The following is a 21,483-nucleotide window of genomic DNA, read 5'->3' on the forward strand; positions in this document are numbered from 1 at the left end:
CACATGTCCCATAAATTGAGATCTGCCAGATTTGCCTTCAGGGTTGTTGGGGAGAAAGGTTGGCTGGAGAGCGAGGAGGGAGTAGAAGGGCACAATGTCTGAATGACAACTGCTTTTAATGCCAGAAAGACCAGAACTACAGAGAGGATTAGTGCTTTAAATGCAGCAGGACAAAGCAGATTAAATCCATAGCTGAATTTGATAAAATAATAGAATCTATTTCAATAAATCAGAAGACAAGACATTATTTAAATGATGGTTTAAGGTCAAGAGAGCATCTTATGAGTTTATTTGTTCAGTGAAAGGCTGAAGGATTCAGAAAATGTGGTTGTAAGCATCATCAAATCAAAAAACTATTGCGTTAACGCTTGTGATTTATCTTGTAACCTTAAAACATAAAAAATAATAATGCAATTTAATCATATGGCTAGGTTTGACCACAACTTGCCCCCGTAGTCGTCCTGTAGTTTAAGTGCCTGGGAGCATTTTTTAATTTGCAGAGGACAATATTTCTCCAGAGTGGGCTTGGCTTCAGCTCACTCAACAGACATGCCCACACCATCCTGGAGCAGATTCTTCTGCCTAATTTTTCATGATTTTGAAGCTTAATTTTATAAACTTGATGTTTTATTTGACTGAAATTTGATTTAGGGGTTCGTAACACAGTGACCTGCCATACAACAAACCTAAATATAGATTCATTCCACTTTACAGGGTCTTTAATACATTGCAGACTGTACCAACTATTACACATAATTGGAAACACTAGATGAAACAAAGTATAAGATGCAATGTTTGCTAAAAAAAATGGGTGAGGGAAATGTGGAATTATAAATCTGGGACTTTATGTTTCTTTTTTATCCATGAACTGAGCCATCACCCCAAAACTGAGGTATGAACCTTAAAATTGATGTCGATATTTTGATGGAAGAAAAGCAATTCCTGTCTTTTTATATGACATTTATTTTGAAAAATACTTTTGAGCCATTCCTGCCTTTACTTGATAGGATAAGTGAAGACAGACAGGACTTGATGGGAGAGGAGAGAAAGGAAAGACACGCAGCAAAGCACCAAGGTCAGACCTGAACAAATAGTCTCATCAAAGGAGACCATACCCTCTCTACACAGAGCGTGACACATTATCACTTGGCAATCTAGGACTCAATATCTCACCTTTCATCCATAGAGCTCATTCTACTCCGTGCATTTGCACTATAAAATGACATGAAGCATGAATCATGACGTCTGCAACAGCCTGATATAAATATCAGTCCTTGAATACGAAGCTGTTTTAATTACAAATAGCCCAAAATCAAAACCCTGTTTCATTTGAAGTTGGTACCCAAATTTGATGGATTAAAGCTCAGACACAGATGTGTCATTATGCCTCTAAAATGTATTTCATGTGAGGTAAATGTGAGCTCTTGGCATGCAAGAACTGAGAAATGATGCAACATTATAGAGAAGAGATCACACCTCCACAGCCTTCTCTAACCTTCGACAGAGACAAAAGAAATATATCTCCACTCACATCGATGATGGTCCACTGCTCCACCACTATGGCGTCGTAAGTCGTGGTGGCCACATTCGGCTCACTCTCGCTCCCCTCCTGGAAGATGAAGACACTTTCCACTGATTTAGGCAGCACATCTGCAGAGAGGAAGGGAAAGAAAAAATCCAGCCGTGAAAAAGAGTATTTACCGGATGGAGCGTGTCTGTCTTGTCTCTGCTGCTGCTTTAGGCCCTGCAGGCCAGAGGAAATGGAATGATATCACTCAGCCACAGTCACACACAAGCCTTTATTACATAGCCAGTGGTGTGGGCCATTTGTATGAGCAATGTGCACTTATACATTATGCAGGGAGACGGTGTTAAAGAAGGGAGCAGGTATTCCCCTTCTGGGATGTTAAAAAAAGGAAGAGGAGACATTATGCGCTACATCAGGAGGTTTTCAGGACCCTGCAGAGCCCTGCTGGTTTTCATCACAGAGCGCTAAACAGAGGCTAATTACTGCTGGGAAGAAAGGTGAAAGCAGGAGCTGATGGATTCAGGGAATCAGGACTGCTTTAAAAAGGATGGAGAGATTTTAGCGATGGCAAAACGTAGCCGCTGATTTAATGAAGTCAGTCCTGGAGGCATTAAAGCATAAATCCTTTTGCTAAGCCTGCATAATTCACCTTAAAAAGACTTGAATTAAGTGAACCACATAAAGACGTTGACGCTGATGCTTCAGGCCACTGGTTAGATTGTGTGCCACTGACCAAATAGGTTTTCTAAGCCTCTTCTCTGTTTGGGGGCTAACAATGTCAGGATTGGCGTACAAGACTGAAGCACAACTCCCAACCCCCGTGAGCACGGGGTCCCTCCTCAACCGCCGCCTCTTGTTATTCATTTAATGCACATGCACATTACATGCAGGCACGCACACATGGACACAATGCACGCCCCAAGGTCCGGTCTTCCCGGCTGGCCTGAGTGCTTTCTCATTACTCCCACACCATTTACACACTAATACAGTTTGCTGGGGCACAGGCACCAATACGAGACACTCCACATTTCATTACTGGACCCTAATAATGGAGGGATGAGAGGCAGCTGGACAGCCTATGGAGAAAGGGTGGGAGAGGAAGGAAGAGAGAGAGAGAGAGAGAGAGTGGAGGGATGACAGGCTCTTTTATTTCCCCCCTCCCTAAAACCCATTTAGGACCTATGCACGCTCAATTGAAGACATCTTTCAGACATCTACTAGCCCGCTCTAAAATACAGACATCGTCGTTGTTCACCCCATTCACCCATTTGGCCTCTCTCTTCCTACTCTCCTCCATCACAACCTTCCTCCACCAGAGCAACCCCTCCCCGACTAACCATGTTTACATGGTGGCCATTTTCCTCTGAAGGTGGAAAACTCAAATTACATGTTGTTCTGCTGTGATTCAGGCTGCAAAATATATACTCATACTGAAACAAACAAATCAGCATCACTGCTTTCCTGCTGTTTAACAATGAAGATTATAAATGAAGAAAATTTGAGGAGATATATTTCAAGGACAAACATGTTGTTTGCAGTGTCGTCTTTGTATATTTGTGTAATTAAGTCAAAAGAAAAAGAGAAAAAATCTATTTGTTGTTTTCTGTTTAAAATGTGAATCCCTCTTCTCAAATTGGTCTGAAAAAGCATTTTCTTTTTTGATTTGATGTGAACAGCATAGTGGGCAAATGGAGCCTAACTGTAAGCCCAGTAATGTTCGCCATATGCCACCGTGCTCGGACCTGCAGCAACCTCCAAACTGAGCTCCAAAAGCTCAGCCAGGCCCAGAACATTAATGTTAGCCTTGAGGCTAATGCTAATCAGCAACAAATGGGCTCTCCCAGTTGTGATTTATTGGCGATGCTAATGCTATGTGTTGGATCAGAATCGTTGGTGCAAACATCCTGGCCAACAGTTCCCTCAGTCTGCAGCTTAAAAGAGTGGCAAGCTATTTTTGGGTTCTGATGTTGGTATCAATTATTTGTGCTACTTTCAAACCAGTTTCAACACTTTTTCCATCCATTATTGCCACTTCTTTTTGCCCCGTTTTGCCCAGTTTTTGGAACTTTTTTGGAGATTTTTGTCTCTTTTGGCTACATTTTCCCATATAAACCATGTTTGCCCTTTGTAACCCATCCTACATTTTTAATTTTTTTTTTTTTGCCAATATTCACCTATTTCTGCAACATCTTTTTTTTTTTTTTTTTTGGCCACTTTCAGTGGTCATAGTAATGTTTTTTATACAATTTTGCCCCTTCTTTTTCCTCCTTCTGCAATATCTTTTTGCCATTTTTCACCCATTTTAACCATTTTCTTGTGATTTTTTGCCCATGTTGGCCCTTTAACGCCCAGCTTTGCCACTTTTTGCCCATGTTTTTTCAACTCTTCAGTCATCCTTGTAATGTTGTTGCCCTTTTTGCAAATTTTTGCTCCTTTCTGCAATATCTTTTTGCAACTTGTTGCCCATTTTATTCATTTTTTTGCCCCGCCCTCTTTAAATCCCTTGTCCCCCTTTTCTGCAGTATCCATTTGCCACTTTTTGCCCTTTTTAGACATTTTCTGCCAGTTTTTGCCCATCTTTGCTCTTTATCACCCATTTTTGCTTCTTCTTTTGACACCTTAGAGCCCTTTTTTCCATTCTTTGCCTATTTTGCCCCCACTTTTTTCCCATCTTTGCAATTTTTTTGCCCCTTTCTCCAATATCATTTTGCTACTTTTGGCTTATTTTAGCCCTTGGCCCCTTTTTTCCACTGTTGGTTTATTTTTTTCCTCTCTTCAGCCATCTTTGTAATGGTTTTGCCAAAAGTTGCATATCGAGGCCCCGCTAGGAAGTCTGACTTTACTTTCTGAACGATTTAGCTCAGTTTGCCCATCCACATTGTTAACATTACCAATAAATAGGTAAATCTGTTTTAAGGAAAGGGGTTGAAAAAGGCTATACGGTATAAATAAACAAAATTCATCTTGTTTTTGCTTTGATAAGTGGTTATTTAGGTTAAAAATAAAAAATCCTCACAGCGTAGCTTTAGAATGGACCTCCATGGGGTCCTATGTCTTGCCGGGCCGCAGATAGCTCCCCCCTTTATCCTCCCTTATGGGCGGCCCTGCTCACACCACTGGAAAATCTGTAAAGAAACTCTTCAGAACCTTCTAATAATTGGGCTTTTGCTGACTTTTGTTGGAAGGAGGGGATCTGACCTGAGTATGGCACAATTATCTTGTCGGTAGCTGCTGTTTAGCAGTTGGCAGTGCGTTAGCACAAGTTGTATTAACTATGCCATTTTCATTTTACACCGTTTTACTCTTTCCTGTCTAACACCTTCAAACAATCAGCTTGAAACTGGCTAACCACTAGCATTAGCCCTATTTCTTCTGGTTACTTTTGGGTTTTACTGCCTTTATTGTAGATGAGGACAGAGTTGGTAAAGGGACAATAAAATGGGAAATAATGTTATTAAGTGCCAAGGACCAGAGTCAAACCTGGATCACATGCCTCCAAAACTACAGCCTTTGTGCAGGGAGCATGTGATAAGACCTCCAGGCTATCCAGTACCCTGTAAATGTCCTTTGTTTTAAATTATTTCCTGCTGTCTGTCCATGTTTGCACCATTAACCCCTTTAACAGTCGACCAATCATGTGAAATGGTAATAGTTTGTCATACTTCCTAATTTTTTTTAATAATTTGCAAACTAAAACACTCCAGTAACAAAACAGCTGTGATTAGAATTTCAAATCCAACTCTCAAACTGAACAGCAGATTTCCTGAAAATGAGACACACAGAGGCCCACCCCCTTCAGGTCCCTCCTAGCAAGAGAGGGATCACTCAGGTGAGCCATTCCTGTCTCATTGCTCTGCTTCACTGTGGTGATAATTCAGACAGATGCCGAACAGAGCGGAGAGAAGGAGGCAGAACGAGTGAAGTGGATGAGAAGGAGTTGGTTGCTGGGGGCGTCGAGTCCGTCAGGGGAATGCACCGGTTGCGTGCACGAATAAACATTATCTGGCGCCTATTGACAGAGAGCTGAGCTGAGCAGCCGCCGGGCCGCCTGAGAATAACTTGTTTACACTTGCAAAAAAAAAAAAAAAAAAAAAACCACCGTGCACCCTGAGTAAAACTGTTCTGCAGCCTCCCGTGACTCACACAGTCAAGGTCGCGGGGCGAGTCATGCTAATACAGTCACACTAAAAACAGAGAGTGACAGCGAGGGGACTGAGACACACAGAGCAAACACACAGAGAGAGTGAGATAGCTGGAGTGACGGCGAGTGACACCCGGTGACATCCAGCAGCTGAAATCAACACCCAAATGTCAGAGGAGAGGATCAGCAGCAGACACCCGGTGTGCAGAGACAAAGCTGACACTGACACTGAAACTCCAAGTGTTGAATTTATAGTAGTTTTTGGTGTGTGGTTGTTTGGATGTGAGCGCCGTCTTTGTCTGCACATATCAAGTCAGTTTGTTCCTAATATTCATGGACATGTTCACAAACCTGCTGTTGTTCATTGATTTCTAGCACACAGTGTTTCCAACAAGCAAACAGCAGAGAACAGAAACAGGAAGTCGAGTGAAACCGTGCATAAACGACGACAGCTGCAAAGTCTGTCTGGCTGCAGATTTAGTCATTATTCTCTAAAGAGCTTCAAGAAATTCTTCTATTAATAACTGATTAATCACCTTGATATTGTGTCTGTTAGTCATTCACACTATAAATGCCATAAAAATGCTCCAAACAAGCTTCCAAGGATCAGGGTGATGTTTCCTGATGTCCTGTCATAAACCACATAGATGCATACATGTAGATGATGCTGGGTCACTGCTCTTCATAGAAAAGTGAATCCCTTATCAAGGTGTTTTTCACAAACGTCAGATCCAGGACAGAATATGCATGCCAAAATGCTTTCTTGTTTCTAACCCGTGTAGGTGTATCACTGGCACCAGTCTGGAGGGGGATAGTCATGGTTACAGGAGGCCTATCCATAAGCAAAACTTACATACGCCACTTAACTCATTGAGTGCCATTAACATATATATACGTTATTTAAAAGCCAATGCTTGAGTGCCATTGACGTATATATACGTCAAAGTGTTTTTTGGCGGCTGGCACAAGGGGGCGCTCTCATGTTCCCTGTGAGTACTTTTGGGGTTTCTGGGATACGTAGTCGGAACACGGAAGAGCTGGTAGATCAAAGCCACTGAGATCAGAGGTGGGGACCTAGGGGTCAAAGAGCAGAGCGATCGTTACAGAGGTAATCTAAGCTAAAAGTTCTAAAATAGACGCTGGAAGAAACTTTAAACTTTTGCCTGAGAAATCGCTTACTCACTGAAACCGACACTGAACTTAATGACAGCGAATCCAGGGATCAGTGCTTTCATTCATCTGCCTATGCTGGCCAAGAGGCTAAAAAATGCCGTGAGGTCTCCCCCGTGCGTCGGAGAAATAAAGCAGCCTCTCGCCAGCTGTATGCATACAGCGACGACACTTCAGAGATGGACTTTTCCAACCCAGACTCTGAGGAATGGCTGCTGAGTGAGCAGAGTGGATCTTGTTCTCCATCCCAGAGTGATGGAGGTAAGTTAACGTTAGAATCCCACTGATTATTCAGCCAAATTTATCCAATGAAACCATCACTCATGCTCCTGTGATTTTAGACACCGTCTGTTGGCAGAAAAAGAGGTAAGAACAAAAAACTTCTTTATTATAGATGATATATTATATATATAAAACATTTATATAGCTATTATATAACTTCTATAATTTACAGGTAGTGCCAGGGGACACGCAAGCAGGAGAGGACGTGGGCGGCCGTCCAGTTCCAGAGTGTGAATGGCATGACAGTGACTGGAAGCATTGTTATTTACTTTACAATAAAATAACATTTGTAATACAACTTTCAGATGTCTTTTAAGTTATTGAAGGCAAAATTATAACATTCAAATCACTGTGCTGCTTGACAGACTCTCTTTCACAAAAATGCATTTTTCTCAGCTTTCTAGAAAAAAAAGGGGTCTTTTTGGTGAAACTAGCCTCTATTCAACTTCAGATAAATCAAGAATGGAACAAACAAACGTTTTTTTTTTTTTTCCATGATGAAATAGAGAGTTTCTTCTTTCTTTTGAGCTATTTGGTGTTTTCAGAGTCATAGTACAAAATATTCTGTTGGTCTTGAAAGATGACTCAAAATGGCACAAGCCACTTCCCATTTTATAAAAGGGCTGGCACTCAATGAGTTAAATGCAGGGCTGCCCACAGAATAGTTTGGGCCCCTGAAAAAAAGAGAAGCGACCCTCTCTAGTTGTAACTCAATGATGATATCAATGTGTGGATCATGTGTGGATCAGTAGCATTGGTGTTAGCATTCATCCTGGCTAACAGTCAAACTATTTATGGGTTCTGATGTTGAAATTAGGGGCAGCACAGCGGCTACCTTACCCCATTTTTTCATTGTTCTGCTACTTTTAACCCATTTTGCTACTTTTTTCTCTTTATTTGCCACTCTTTGACCATGTTTGCCACTTCTTTTTCGATGTCAACCCATTTATGCTTTTTTTTGGCCCATGTTTACACTTCTTTTTGCCAGTTTTCAGCCATTTTTGCAGTTTGGCTCCATTTTTCCAACTTAATGCATATTTATGTCACTGTTCTGCCCATTTTTACACCCTTTTTGCTATTTTTTCCCTTTTCTACTACTTTTAACAGAGTTTGATGCTGTTTACCCATTTTGCCACTGTTTTACCCATGTTTACACTTCTTTTCACAAGTTTTAACCCATTTCTTGCTTTTCTTTTTGCTTTTTCCTGTCTTTTCAATTTATGTTATTATTTTCCATTGAACTGTGTCTTCTCATGTATTCTCTGGTGTCCTGATGTTTGTACACACCATGGCTTAGCTCTGAAGTCTGACATTATTTTCTAGATCATTCAGTTAAATTCAGTATTATCAGTAGTATTATATATATCTTTTTTTGCTTTGTTATTATTATTCAGGTTAATAAAAAAATATGGTTATCATGGGTTAACTTTACCTCCCTTATGGGCAGCCTTGCTTAAATCTCAATCTATTTTCAAGCAGTTTTTCACAAACTTCAGACTTTTATTTATGATCCAAAACATCTGATTAAATAGAAAGGGCAGGTTTGTTTTTGTGAAAATGCACAATTTATCACATGTGGACTATATCTTGTCCTAACCCATGTAGATGGAATATTCCGGTTCCAAAGAAGGTTTGGGCGCTATGTAACATGTAAATACAAACAGACAAACAGCAGATACACTGGCAATATTCACAACAATACATATGAATATGAGGCATCAACATTGATTCTGATTACCAGTTGAAAGGGTCAGAAGCTTTAAACAAGAGATGCAGCAGTAATTCCAGCTCATAATGCTACCTTTAAAAAGTTCTCTTGTTGCTGATATATCTGTAAAAACTCTGCTGTGGCCTTCCAAAGAGCCTAAAATGAGTATTTGGTTGTTTTATTCTTCTATAAAAGACACATTTTTATTTTTTACCTATTCCAAGGAAACTACATAAGAAAAGACACAAATTTACAGCCACTCTCTCCATTTTGTGTCTCACTAAAGCATTTTAAAGCCAGAGAATAATTCAGTATCAGGGATTTGATTTTTGTCCGCCTGAGTGCAGATATAGATTGACGTTGAACAGTCAGGTCCAAAAGCGTGAGCAGGAACCATAATCAGAAATCAGCCTGGTCTGCAGGCTCTGAAGTCTACAGACAGCTGGGGCGAGACACCGAGGTGATTCATATGTGTCCTGAGATGCCCTCCAGCTCCTCTGAGCCTCAGCAGTGTTAACTTAAAGTGACATTATATTCAGCCTTTTATTTAGGCAGTCTCTTTTATGCTTGGCTCTTTTAACCTGAGGGACTGGCTGGACATGGAAACAGGGCAGGAGTTAGCGCTGCAGCTGTGCACCAGAATCAAATTAAGCCCACTTTGTGGTGCTGCATAGAGGCTGTTAAATGTGTACATGCATATATGGACACTTATTTTGTCTGCCTTTATAGTTCGGTTGGGTAATCTGTCGGACTAAAACTTTCTATACAGTTACAATAGAATAATTTAAGGAAAGTTATTCAGATTTTTTTTCCATTATTGCAGAACATTGAACTTTTGTTGTTCTGTGTAAATGGTTTGAAAGTCCAGAAATCTAAACAAGATGTGCAAGTTCATATAATATATAATAAACATATAATTAACTACATTCACTGCCCAAAAAATAAACTAAATAAGGATTGGCAGGGAGAGAGCTGGGTGCTAAGCACAGTATGAGAATATTTAGTTTGTACCAAAGTGAAAGCCGGATTTAACATTTCTGTGGAGACACCTTGTTTATACAGAAGGCTTTTATTCTGAAGTTTTTCTGCTTATCTCTTATATACAATGATTCAAGTCACTTGTAGGAAGATTTACTGAGATGTGAAGAAGACGGCTGTGACAGCAGGGAGCCACTTCCTGATTGGCACAAGATTTTTAGTCTTAAATATTGAACGTGTTTAAAATCTTGAGTTGGAGTGCCTCTGAGAATCAGAGCTGATTGGTGGTCGTGTTTAACATGTTATTTATATTTTGTAAACTAAATACTTGCAATTAAATCTGCCGGCTCACCGGTGGGTCCTTAGATTTTCATGGGGTTAACAGAGACTGATAGAAGTGACAGAAGTGCTCTTCTTCAGAGTTCAGCACATCCTCCTGTTGAAGTTGATCTCCTCTAGAGCAGGGGTGTCAAACTCATATTGAGTCTGGGGCCAGATCTGCTCCAATGAGATGTCCTGAAGGCTGGACTATTTAGGCCAGGAGTGTCAAAGTCAATAGGGGATTCTGAATTTGAATCCATCAAGTTAAAGTTTGCATGTTTATCCTGGAGGAAATCTGCAGACCTCATACTGGTGGGCCAGTTATAATAGAAAAATCTTATGGATACAGCTGTACCATGGGCCGGATTTGGCCCCAGGGCCTTGTGTTTCCCCTCTCCTCTAGAAGGACTTCCCTGACTGTGTGAGTAACTTCACTCATGGTGCATATGCAACTTATGCTAAAAGACATTCTGGAAAAAATATGTAGATAAAGAGATGACAGTGAAATAATTTGAGTACAATTAAGTACTAAAAAGTCTTCTATTAAGTCAGAAAAATAGAGCTCAGATTACATTTTTTATAAACAACCTTCAGCTATAGTTTAGTTGGAACACACCAGGAAAGTATCGTACCTTACATTTCAGCCTGCGTGCAGTGAGATCTGACTTCAGCACAAAGTGCAGTTTTAAAAAAATAAATAATCAGTTCATCCTTTTCCAAAAATACGCGACGTTTATTTAGCTCAATCAGAAACAAACTGATCAATGATAATATGTATTTTCCTGTGATGAGTACATTTTTCTTCTTAGATCTTGGGTAAAATTTTTATTTCATTTTATTGGTATCACATTGGTCATTTCCCTGTGATAACATTAATTTGAGGCATTTTTCATGTTCTGAGAAATGAATTTACTGTAATAGGAAAACTAGTGTTATTAACCTCACACAGCTAAGTGATCAAGTCAAGATTCAAGAAAACAAAACAGAGATTTCTTTTTATTTATATTCATTTTTTGGTTCCATAAAAAGAGGGGTAAACTAGATTTTTATCTGGATTATAAATTAAATATTATTCTAATTACAGAGAAAAAAATTCCATTATATTTTATCGTTTCATGGGGGGAGGTCCTCATATAAAGCTCTACAAGTATCCTACCTGTCTTGCATGTTTTTACTCTTTTTGCTTTTTTTAATGTATGCTTGTTAGTTTACATTTTTACCATACCTGGTAAAATAACATCAAAAACTCTCTCTGTCTGCCTCCACCAGTCCGTCCATGTGCACAGATCACTTGAAGCTCTAAGTGCTGCGGTCCAGCTGACTACAGCTGAGCCGAAGGTGACCCTGCCCCGGGTCATGTCTGCTGACATGATTTAAACATGTGTGCCAAGCGCCGCCTCAGAGAGCTGGAAACGGGCCGCTGACAGCTTATCTATATTTCAAACAGGATGAGCGGACATCCAGAGAGAGAGAAAGGAGACGGGGATGCGAGTCTAGGCCTGTGTGTGAGGATTGGATGTGCCTCTTCCCTGTGGAGCCAAAGGTTTGGCAGCTGGCAGGCGGGCACCGACGGGTTACCGGGCAGACTTCAGCTGCAGGAGAAGGATGGGTGGATTGACAGCGGGGTGATTGGATACCAGCGGCTGTTTATAAATGTTTGCTTTGATCTGAATGCAGACCACACAGACAGGTTGGAGACTGAAGGGGGTGACATGGAGGGGAGTGCACACCTGCCTTGTGATATCCAGAACGTTTGTAAAACATGAATTTTGATCTTTATTACCTTATCACTGAAGTTCTTCTGAATAGACCTGCCCATGTGTGCAGGACAGAATGAAGCAGAGAGAGTTCAATGATACCAGCAGGGCTTTGGAGCTGGTCCACAATGGAATAATGCATACAAGAAGCTTTTTTCCTGTTTTATCCATGGATGACAAAGTTATCTACACCATTTTCTTTCAATTTAAAACTAAAACATTTCAAATAATCAGATTGTAGTTACAGACAGTAACTTAGAAAAAATGGAAAGCATGAGTTTAATTTACATATTAAGGTTACGCTGACATGTAAGCTGTGACTCATTTCAGTGGTAGCATCCTCTGAGGAATCCAGCCTTTGCAGACTGTCGTGATGTAGTTCTTTATGGAGTTTACTCCTTTTTTAGGGGCTACGACGTCACATGTTTTGTTGCTCTGATTGGCCCATAAAGATGTGACAGACAGAACGTCCATCCAATCACCCTCTTAGTTTTTTAAAGGCTCTGCCCTTTCCTAAACGCTGTCTATGAGAGGTTTACCAGATGGATGTGTGAAACAAATCCATCTGGCGTGCCAGGTTACCAAACCGGAACATGCTCACATACCTGACCTTATCTGAAAGTATCACCAGGAAAACAAGAAGTGATGCCATACACTTCCTGTTCAGTGCACCGAGATCTCAGTATTGATTGGTTTGTAATAATGTGTCATCGAGCCAATCAGACTGGCTCACAACAAAGCCAGAGTTTCACACTTGTTACTTGATTAGTTTCATCAGCAACTGGTTAAAAATGCTATGATGATAATCACCCAAATGCCTTATATTGCCCAAAACAATTGACCAGGTTGATAAGTCGTCAATGCCTGATGCATTTGTTGGCAGCATTCAGAGAATCTTCTAAAAGGGGCAGCTTTTGACCCACTGTTCTGTCATTACCAGCCTTCACATGACCCCTAAGAATAAAGCTCCTGAAATGGGACACAAGTATGGAAAGAAGAATGAGGGATCCTACCTGAGCTTTTTGTGTAGATAATCTCGTATGTTGTCAAACCCTTTGCTGAACTTCAACCCACAGTGGTATCTATGCGTAACAAAAGGATTATCCCACGTTCAATAAATAAATGCCACCTTTATTCCTCTTTTTCCCACTAAGTAAGAAAGTGGTATGCAGGTGTCATTTATTTAAGCCCCATGAATTTGAAAATAATCTGTTTCTTTATTGAACCAGTCGACTGCTGGTTTACCAAATGGATTCCTGCTGCTTTCTGGAGTATTTCCCTTTAACAAAATACTATGTCCTTTTTTATTGGTTTCACTTTCATGTACCTGAGTGCTTCTGTTGTGTGCTTATTCGCCCAAATACACCGAGCAAAGAAAGAAAACCGACTGCATTGAGTGAACACAACACTTAAACTGTCTTATGACTACAACTCAGAGATGGAGAGGACACACGCTGTGCTGTCAAAACCTATACGCACAGAACTGCAACCACTTAGAGACACATGCATGCATCCACCCGACACATGCACACATGCTTTGGAGAACTAATTCCACCTCTTGTCAACTTTTGTCTCAGCTTGCACATTCTTCCTCTTCCTTGAATGCCTTTTCTCAGAAAAGTTACGAAAAAGAACTTAATGGAATTTCATATTCTCCGTGTCTCCCTCTCGGCCTCTCTCTCTCTCTCTCTCCCTGCTCTTTTTTTCCTTTCAGCGTTGGCTTTGCCCAAATTTAGAAACCAGTGAGGGCTGACTGTCATGCATATGAATAGCTCAATGTCTCACAAGCGGGCTACAAATCCTCATTGTGGCTGTGAAGATAGCTTAAGCTAAACAAGTAACAAAGACGAACTCGCCGACAACGCCATTACCGTCAGTTCTTTAGTAAACAAAGTCCCTGCTCACAACTTCAGGGAGGTAGAGTGAACTTCTGTGTGTACATGAGTGTCTTTGAAGGTGTGTGGATAAATGTGGGTCTACAGTATATGTGCGTGTTTGCAGGCAGTGCCACAGTGAATGAATCTTTAATGTGCGTCTTATGACAGTAGGGCCAGCGAGCAGCTTTGAAACGGTAAATTCAATTCAATATCACTCTAATATCCAACACTGAGGCTCGGGTGAGTTCTCCACTGCAAACAATGTCTGGGCGATCTGTCACACAAACAGATACACACAGGCATACTCAAACAATGCCTACTAATGCTCTCTCATCCAGCTTCACCATGGAAACCCATCTTTAGAAGGAGCACGGGGACACGGTGTGTTTTTGCCAGTTTGTATGCAAGTGTGCGTCCCTCTGGAGCCCACCAGATGGATGATTGTCAGCGACAAAAGAAAGGTAACACGACGTTTAGGGAAAGGTCATAGTTCCTGATGGACTGTAGTGATACACACTAAAAAGGGCAATTTTACTATTCTAATTTATCCCAGTTGTATGCACACAAAGAGTGGAACTTGAAGCTCAGGTATCAACAACACAAGTACAATTTCATTCTCACTCAGCCCAGCATACTGTGCTTGCCTTCAAAACTGCAAGTTGCTCAGAGATTTTGGAGTCTTTTTTGTGAGAATTTGAGCCCATTAATTCTGTAGAGCATTTATGAAGTCAGGTGCTGATGTTGGGCGAGAAGGCCGGGCTCACAATCTCTGTTGCAGTTAATCCCAAAAGCGCTCGATGGTGTTGAGGTCAGGACTCTGTGCTCACAAAACCATGTCTTTATAGTCCTTGCTTTGTGCACTGGGGCACAGTCATGTTGGAATAGAAAAGGGCCTTCCCTAAACTGTTGCCACATAGCTGGAAGCATAGCATTGTCCAATATAAACTGGTATGCTGAAGCATTAAGACTGGCCTTCACTGGAGATAAGGGGCCTAGGGCAAACCCTGAAAACAGCCCCGCACCATTATCCCCCAAGGTAACATTCTCCCAGCATCTGCCAAACCCAGACTTGCCCATCTGACTGCCAAACAGAGAAGGGTTATTCGTCACTTTTGACAAGGTGGCAAACTTTTGAAATATTGAGCCACAGTTTTTGTAAATGTGTTTTAATGTTTGGGAAAAGTGATTCAACCACTAACAATGTGAACAACAGACTACACAGGCCTCAAACTTTAGAGCAGGGGTCATCAACTCCATTCACACAAGGGCCAGCTTTTTCTTGATGGACACTGTGGGGGCCAGATATTGAAATATACTAAACTAAAATCAATATTTTTGTCTGATTAACATATTCTTGTAAAATATTATTTCTTTGAAAGATGAATGGAGCTTTAAGCCTTTTGCAGAGAGGTAAATATATATCACCTCTTATGCACTACACTCTATACTGAAGCCAGCCACCAGGGGTGATTGAGATATTTTAGCTACATATTTCTGCAGCCCTCTTGATGTCTATCACTAATTTTGAGGCTAATAAGCTGAGCTGTGATTGGCCAAATATACATGCAGTAAACAGATCTTTTGTGTGGACTCTCAGAAAGGAACATTGCATTCTCAAAGAACCTTAGAAATGCAGCTTTAATCAAGACAGGAATAAGTATTTTTTTAACATGCCAAATTAGAGAAAGAAAATGCCTATTTGCTTTTCGTTTGAAAAGCTGCAAAGTTGAAGGTTTTATTTAAACTTTAAGGAAAAAAAAAGTTAACAAAAGCATGCCATATTCCTCCTTTTCAATGTGGGATGGGTAGCCATGCGGGGCCTAATGGGGCCCCTTGGCCTCCAGTTGATGTTCACTGCCTTAGAGTAACTTTTACCTTTTTTAAAGACGTCTTGCAACAAATGCAACATAATTTTCAGGTTTAAAACGACTTCAAATGCTTTCAATTGATATAAATCATGCTTATTAATACCAGAGTGGTGACAAAATGAAGATGGATGGGATGAAATCATACAGAAACATCATTTCAGGACAATAAGAGCTATAGATGCCTTCACATCACTGTTACACACAGATACACCACTGTGCTGTTTGTCATTAAGAGTGTCACATCGTTCATTATCCTTTATTCTCTCCATGATTAAGGTGTATAGCTCTTTGAGTGCTTTCCAGTCAACTATAAATCATGCCACTGTTTGGATCTGAGGCATCAGAAGCTGAGCGCTGCATGGATAATTAAATCCTGCCATCACTGAATTGTGGGCTTTGCATAACAATGGCTTAATTATGAATAATTGTTAATGTATGGTTTATTTGTAGATGTTTTTGTTGACTCACAGTCTAATAGTGTTAGCACTAAGGTAGATCTGTGTTGCATTTGGGTGCATGAAGGATGGGAAACCTGAGGTTTCTTGTATTTTCAAATACCCCATATTGAACCTCCTAATCTGTTTCAGATAAACCGCTGCTTTAAAAAGTTTCTAATCTTGCAGGTTTGCAGGACATTAGATAGAGAGTGTCTGGTTCAAACAAGGACGAGGATCCTCTGCTACCCTTCAGGCTGTGTGTCTGTGAGCAAGGCACAGATTAAAGCCACAGCAGCCAACTCTGTGATAGAAATAAATTTGAAGTAACTCATTGATAAACAACTGCACAGCCAACACTGTGGCTCTGTTTGACTGTAGGCACATTGGAGCTTTGAGCTTCTCAGTAATACCAGCATTTCAACATGATTCAAACTACAATTCTTGCGTGCTAATGCTCAGCAGCTTCAGTGACTACCATGCTCACAATCCCAGCTTTTTGTCCCAGATAGAGGTTCCCTGTTTGTCTTATCCTACTGCACTGTTCTTTTCTACATCTAAAGTGGTTGAAATTAACTTATTCAAGCTCAAATTGTGTTTGTTCTCCACCTTTTCCTGGCCAAATAGCCTAGAGGGTTGACATGTGAAACAGCCACAGTTGGTTTCTGTTGAGACACAAAACTCTGAGAGTAAGATAAGGGGGAAAAAAATCATGTTCAGCATTTAAAAAAACACATGATTGCAGAGTTAGCACCTTTTAATAGCCATTCACAGTGAATCAGTGTGGACTAAGGCAAAAATTTAAAAGAAAAAAAAAACATTAACATTAAGCATTAAGACGCCCGTGGTTTTTGCCAGCTATCATTCAATATTGCAGTTAGGCTGCAGGTGTACTTGTGACTACCCAGGAGTGCAGCAGCTATGTCAGTGTCTGCAGTAGTTGAGGTACAAATGTTAAGGCCTTTGCATACTGAGTCTGTTTGTTTCATCTGATTTTTCACATGTTAAAAAAAAAATAAATAAATAAATAAATGAAAATCAAGCTCATATTGTTTTAATCCTGTTTGCACACTGACAACGAAATTTTCATCCGTCATAATTTTTTTTGGAACAGACTCAATTTTATGCGAAATTTCGCATCAGTCCAAGTCATTTAAATGGGATACTGATGATTCAGAACAGTGCCCACTGCTTCATTCTCACTTGCTCACCACCGTCAAACCCCTCTCTTTCTCTTGTACCAAACCTCACTTTTAACACTATGATTTGCTTATTTATTACAGGGATATCAACCATGTAAATATACCTACACAAAGATGGTTGATTTAGATCAGCACATGCTGTTTCATTCATTCCCACTCACCCCTGCCTGAACCCTTGCCATCTCTCTCTCTTGAGCCGAAACCTCACTTTCAACACTATAATTTGCTGGTGTTTCACATGGATATTAGCCATGAAAATATAAAAGATAAAGGCATACATTTGTCGCCTACTTACAGGTCATAACAGAGACTGAATTAAAAAGTTGCTTTTTGTCTCTCCAACTTGGCTCAGCGCTATGACCCATACTGTAGGAAGCTCACTGTCAGGATGGATCCAGTGGGAACGTAAATCACTTTTTCAGGATTATTGTTTTCCACCTTTCAGAAAATGGGGGCTGAAACAAGCTGTTCTCAGATTTTCCCCTCATGATGTCACATGGGGAGTTAGCACCGCCCCCAGGTTTGCTTGGCCCTCCCCACTTGGAAGAAAATCCCGCGTCCTCTCCTGATCCTCCTCTCAGCTAGCACCTGAGAGATGGATCAGGAGAGCTACATCCATTAAGCCAGCCCATTTCCTGAGAGGGGCAGGGTCAGGGGCAGAGTCAGACAGTTCAGTAACATTTAAACACACAGACATAGAAACAGCTCATTCTGAGCAGGGCTGAAACAGAGGGTTTTTTAGACATACTAAAAAACAATACTGGAGTGTTTTTTCAGCAGCAAACTTCCCCGGCATGTTTTTAGAACTGCTGAGACCAATATAAACTTGCCTTCAAAGGGTAAAATACGTCCTCTTTAAAGTAGTAACAGAGAAACGGACTTGCAATTTAAAACTATTTGCCACATTCTATAAATTTTCCGAGTGCATGATGTGTTTATGGATTATGGATCTGAATAAAACACATCCAAAAATAACAGACCCAGTGTGTAAAGACTAAGTCCTGCCACTTCTCGATTTTGGTTGGTCAGTAAGAGATACATTTTCAAAGTGGAAAAAAGGCACTTAAAAGTGCATTTCCACATTTGTGCTGGAAGCAGTCCCAGGATGTGCATGTGCTCTAGCATTTCTTCTAGTGCACATGCTCATTCTGGGGTTGATTTCCAACATGAATGGGAGAGTGCACATTTTTTCTCCCACACCATGAGTAATAATCTAATGAAAACAAAACAGCAGTTTGCTGTCTGAAGTTGATGTATATAACTTGGAAACAGCACACAAAGATACAGGATATTTGTATTGATGTTGCTCTGAGGGTGTCTCTGCTAAAGCATCAACCCCCCTTTGCCTGTTTCATTCACCAATCAGCGACCATGAGGATTAAGTGCCTTTATCATCTCATTAAATGATAATACTGTGATATAAAACTATTACTGTAAAGGGCAAAAAAGTATTGATATTCAGGCCCTATTTCAATCTGGACAAAAGTAATAGATCCATGAAATGAACAGTGACCTATCTCACTGAAAATCAATTAGCAACATTTTCTCTGAGGAAAAAACACTGTAAAACATTTCATGTACAGCAAGACAGAGGTAAAAACGAGGACAGAGGAAGGTCAGTCAATAAAGAAGCACAGTTAGACTCATTAGACTCATGTGTATCTGTCATCTGAAAGCTGAAGCCCGCTGGTTTCTCTAAACAAACCTGTCAGTGTCACTACAATCGGCCATCTAGCCGCACACGTCTTCTTCTGTCAGTGTGTGTCCTTTGGCGTGCTGTTACACTGTCAAACATGTCCTTGATGTCCACAGGGTTGAGATGGTCTCCTGCTTCTTATCATGAATTCAGAAACCCGTCTCAAAGAAGTTTCTAAAACCGGAGACGGCAGGAATGGATTCTGGTTCTTAAAGCTGAGCTGTGTGGCTGTTTGATGTAATTAGCTGCTAACAACAAATGGGTTACCGCTTTGATGTCATTCTGCCAGCTGCTCCCAAGGGACCAAAATCCACAAAGTACACCATTCACCTCTGTAAAGTTGTCTGTTTTCTAAAGCAGTTAAGCTCAGGCTGTGAGCTGAATTCATTCCTATAAGTCAGCGAAGGAGAGAGAGTCTCATAATGCAGCTGATCCGCTTTCTATCCCACCCTGTAATTTCACTGTTCAAGAGACGCCGATCTTAGCAGAGCATGAAAAATGCAAAATATGTTAGAGGAGCCTAATAGGCAGGGAAAAAAATTGAATCATAATAATACACTTCATTACTCCATTCTCAGGACATAAAATATGCAAGGAGGCACTAATTTGTTATCAGGTTAATTATCTATGTTTCAGAGTTGCTGAGGCGTTCACTTTCCCAGATTAATGAATTATGACTCTTATTTACTCTGGCTGGCTTATTTCTCCAGTGTCACAGCGACTCACAGAGCCGCTGGGGTGTGATGAGAGAGGAAAACCCGAACAGGAAAGAGTTTAAAGAGGATACCAAAAAGCTCCATGAACTTCAGCTTACCAAGAATCGTCTCCGAAGAAGAATAATTATCTCAGGCACATAGCACTCTTGTGAATACATAATCCTTCTTTACTCTGTTCAACAGCAGAATAGTGGCTCAAGTTTCTCCGAAAACTGTAGCATTCTCCAGAGATATCTTTGTTGGATTTGCTAATTGTTGGTGTCGACAGTGGGCTCTACATCTGAAGATATTGTGGAGAAATCTGATTAACTTCTTATGGTAGTTGAGCTGGATACTGCCTTATATACGTAGCTTTATTACGATCAAGGATCACAGGATACGGAGGCCTATTGTGCCATGTGCAGGGCTGTAGTCCTCAAACAGTCAGCCTGGGTTGAACTCAGACGTGTGGCTCCTTTGCGGCATGTCAGTCCCCACTATATCAAGCTGTTTCAGCTTCACCCAAAGCAAGATTAACCATTAGGCAACCATTAGAGCAATTATCCAGGGGCCTGAAATCTGTAGAGAGCTATGGTAGTAGGTGCATAACCAAAAACATCAGCTAAGATCTCGCTTTAGCTAGCTACATTTTACAGAGCCCCAGACATGACATGGTCAAAAAATAAATACATTTTTGCCACAATATAGCTATAACAAGCACACGAAATAGTAATTCAAGGCCACAAAATACTAATTTGTGGCCACTAAATAAGTATAATGTGGGCACAAAAAACTAATTTGTGGCCAAGAAGTAGGTATAATGTGCGCACAAAATACTAACTCATAATATAGATATCATTCTTGGACAGCTGGGCAAGCAAATCGAGCACACCTTCTCAAAGGTTAAGGTAGAGGCAGTAGAGGGGCTAAAGCTACATGATGGACAGGGATAGTATGATTGAATTTTATTTTAGGCTGGGAATGAGCTACAAAGACATTCTGAAAAGCCTGGAACTGCAAGGAACTGTTATTACCGAGAGGCATTTAAACAGAATATTGAGAGCCAGGTTGCTTTACCGGTGGAGCTATGACTTGAAAGCTGGAATAGGAAGGTGCGCTCGATTTGCTTACCCAGCTGTCCAGGAATAATATTAATATTATTAATTAGTATTTCGTGCACACGTTAGTAGTTCGTGTGCATGTTAAACTTATTTTGTGGCCATGAGTTAGTATTTTGCGCGCACATCATAGTTATATTGGGGCCTCAATTTAATTTTTTTTTTTTCACCATGTCATGTCTGGGGCTCCGTAATATTTCTCTTGCTGATTGACTAGAAAATAAGTCATTTACTTTAGAGTGCAATTCCTTGTGTAGGTGCAGTGTGCAGAATTTTAGGGATGGGGATCATGCCTGGTACTTTTCTGGTAGCACTAGGGATGTGCACGATTAAACGGTTAAATTCATTTATCAAATTAGTCGGCGCGAGATTTATAAGTTGGATGAACTAATTTCCTTTCATATTTTATAACACAGGCCTTGAAACCTGTGTCTATAATTGTCTTTTAAACCGTGATGAACCCCCACCACTAGAGGGCACTTTAGCCTCAGTGAATGGCTTCTGCCTTGCTGTCTGAGCTCTCCCCTTGGAAGTCACTGGACATAAATATGAGAAGCTTAGTAGTTAGCATGTAGTTGGAGAAGCGCGGTATGACAGTAATTAATGGAAATAAAATGGTATGCAGGCTGAGGGTTGAACTCACATGTAACTACTCAAGGCTGGCGGCGTTAGCTGCTAATGTTAGCCACGCTGTGCAAAGTCTATCAG

General features: G+C 40.6%; 1 protein-coding gene across 1 annotated transcript in view; it reads right to left on the reverse strand.

Annotated features, from left to right (window-relative positions):
- LOC121513497 (raftlin-like) overlaps positions 1–21,483 on the reverse strand; it is a 252,499-nt gene that overhangs the window by 43,472 nt on the left and 187,544 nt on the right. Inside the window, exon 7 of the mRNA XM_041793287.1 lies at positions 1,532–1,650. Coding sequence (XP_041649221.1) covers positions 1,532–1,650 — 119 coding nt within the window. The remainder of the gene's footprint in view (positions 1–1,531; positions 1,651–21,483) is intronic.

The sequence above is a fragment of the Cheilinus undulatus genome, linkage group 8 (genome assembly GCF_018320785.1).
Source record: "Cheilinus undulatus linkage group 8, ASM1832078v1, whole genome shotgun sequence".
Lineage (NCBI taxonomy): Eukaryota > Metazoa > Chordata > Actinopteri > Labriformes > Labridae > Cheilinus > Cheilinus undulatus.